This window comes from Triticum dicoccoides, unplaced genomic scaffold, assembly GCF_002162155.2.
Source record: "Triticum dicoccoides isolate Atlit2015 ecotype Zavitan unplaced genomic scaffold, WEW_v2.0 scaffold181156, whole genome shotgun sequence".
Taxonomy (NCBI): Eukaryota; Viridiplantae; Streptophyta; class Magnoliopsida; order Poales; family Poaceae; genus Triticum; species Triticum dicoccoides.
The window spans coordinates 1-1,850 of record NW_021226047.1 but is presented as its reverse complement, the minus strand read 5'-3'; the positions used below and the strand labels follow the sequence as shown (position 1 = coordinate 1,850).

Here is a 1,850-nt window from a genome sequence, read left to right as displayed (position 1 = left end):
CATCGAAGAGGAGAAAGGGTGGTTTCAATCCTCCAAGAGCATCTGAGTAAGCATCTTACCCTTTTTTTCTTTTTCTTTATGTCAATCTTCCAGCATACTAACTAATAAGTGATTTACCTTTGCAGTAAGGAGACAAGCATACTCCAAAACGATGGAAGGTCCACCGAACAGGGTGAGAGCACGACAGCTGGAGAGCCGACCCATACTGCTGAAGAGCAAAGGCCTTCCATTCATCCACAGACCGATGCCGAGGCTTCTTCCGCCATTAAGGATTTATCTCCAAGTCACCCACATCATCCAGTGGTGGGCCACTATGACCGTGAACCGTCTATTGCTGAAGAAGCATCCACCCTGCTTCAAAGGAGCGAGGCGGTGTACCACGGCCACGGGCCAAGTTGCGCACCAGCCGATAGAGGGGACGGCAGCTCGAGGAGGGCTGCAACAGAGAGTGATGTGAATAAGCTGCTTGGTTAAGTACCCGCGTGGGTGCCAGAGGGTGAGGAACACCAGTGCCCTCCACACTTTGGTTTTGCCAAAGGCTATCCCATCGATGAGACAAAGGCTATCGGCAGCGTTGATGACACGGAGGAGGAGACCGAGTGGGTCGAATCTACTCCCGTAGTAGACACTTTACTGAAGCGTCTCCCTCGGATGATCAAAGATCTGCAGGAATTCCATCACGATGCCACACAGATCTTGCGGCCGAATATGGAGGTAAGTTCGACTTACCTTTATGTCCTAAACCCTAAACGCTAAACCCCTAACAGCCTCTGCCTGAGCTAATGCTTTGGGGGAGGTTCAAGTTTATTTAATTTATTATTATTAAACACTGGGAGCTAGCATGGTCAGCGCACCTAGTTGGTGTAGCCCTTGTACTTACTCTGGCAGAGGTTCTTTGATGTTTAAATCTGGAACTAGCCACCTTTTTCTTTAATTTTTGCAGACATGGGGGAAACGCAGCTGTGTGAAGTCGCAATACATTAAGGACACCGGGGACGTGGTTACGAGCCATGTAGATCCTGCGAAGCGGATAAGGGAGCTGCCATGCAATAAGGATGAAGCCGAAGAGCGGGCACAAGGTAAGCCTTGTTATGCATCAATAATTTGTTTTGCGTCCTCGTCATTTTCCATAATGCTTTTTCATTCTTCTGTAGCTGCCGAACCTGAGATTGCGTGCCTCAATGGTGACTACGAGCGAGCCATGTACCTCACTCAGGCGGAGTATGAAGAAGAGCGTGTGCAGCTTGCGGCAGAGGTGGAGTCTCTCCGTGCCATTGTCGCAGAGTCAGGCGTCTTTCGTTCCGCCAACGAGGAACTGCGGGCCCGTGTCTTGCAGCTGGAGGAGGACGCGAGGAATAACACTCTTGCCCTCGACGCTCAGGAGAAAATGAAGGAAAAACTCAGGACAACAGAGGTCCTTCTAACACAAGCCAGAGAAGCTGCTGACTGTAAGTCTTTCATCTATTCGGACATAGTAATTTTTTATCCTTTTGATGGTCCTATACATACGTGTCTTTCCTGATTTGCTATCCATAATGATTTGCAGCCAACAACAAGATGGCTAACAAGTATGAGCATGGTTGGTCTCGTGTATCTGCCGCCTCTACCCTTGTTGCGGATGCCATTCTAGGCGACACCCGTATCTCTGGAGACAAGGAGCTGGATCGTCTGAACAAGGCTCATGTGGAGGCAGAGGCTTTGATGGCCACGGCAAGAGCAACCTGCACTGCTCTGTTCCCGGACACAGATATTGGAAGGAATGCAGCTTCTGTCGCCAACGTCATGATTGACGGGCCGTCAGAGTTCCACAAGTGGAAGGTCTCTGCCTCTCGTGAAGGAGCTCGCATGGC

General features: G+C 50.1%; 1 protein-coding gene across 1 annotated transcript; it reads left to right on the top strand.

The window, feature by feature from the left end:
• Window positions 1-543: 543 nt before the first annotated feature.
• On the top strand, window positions 544-1,843 carry LOC119344708 (the record flags this gene model as incomplete). Its single annotated transcript, XM_037615066.1, has 4 exons — window positions 544-714; window positions 944-1,079; window positions 1,155-1,448; window positions 1,547-1,843. Coding segments are annotated over exons 1-4 (790 nt in total), but the record flags the coding sequence as incomplete, so codon positions are not given.
• Between the last annotated feature and the right edge of the window lie 7 nt (window positions 1,844-1,850).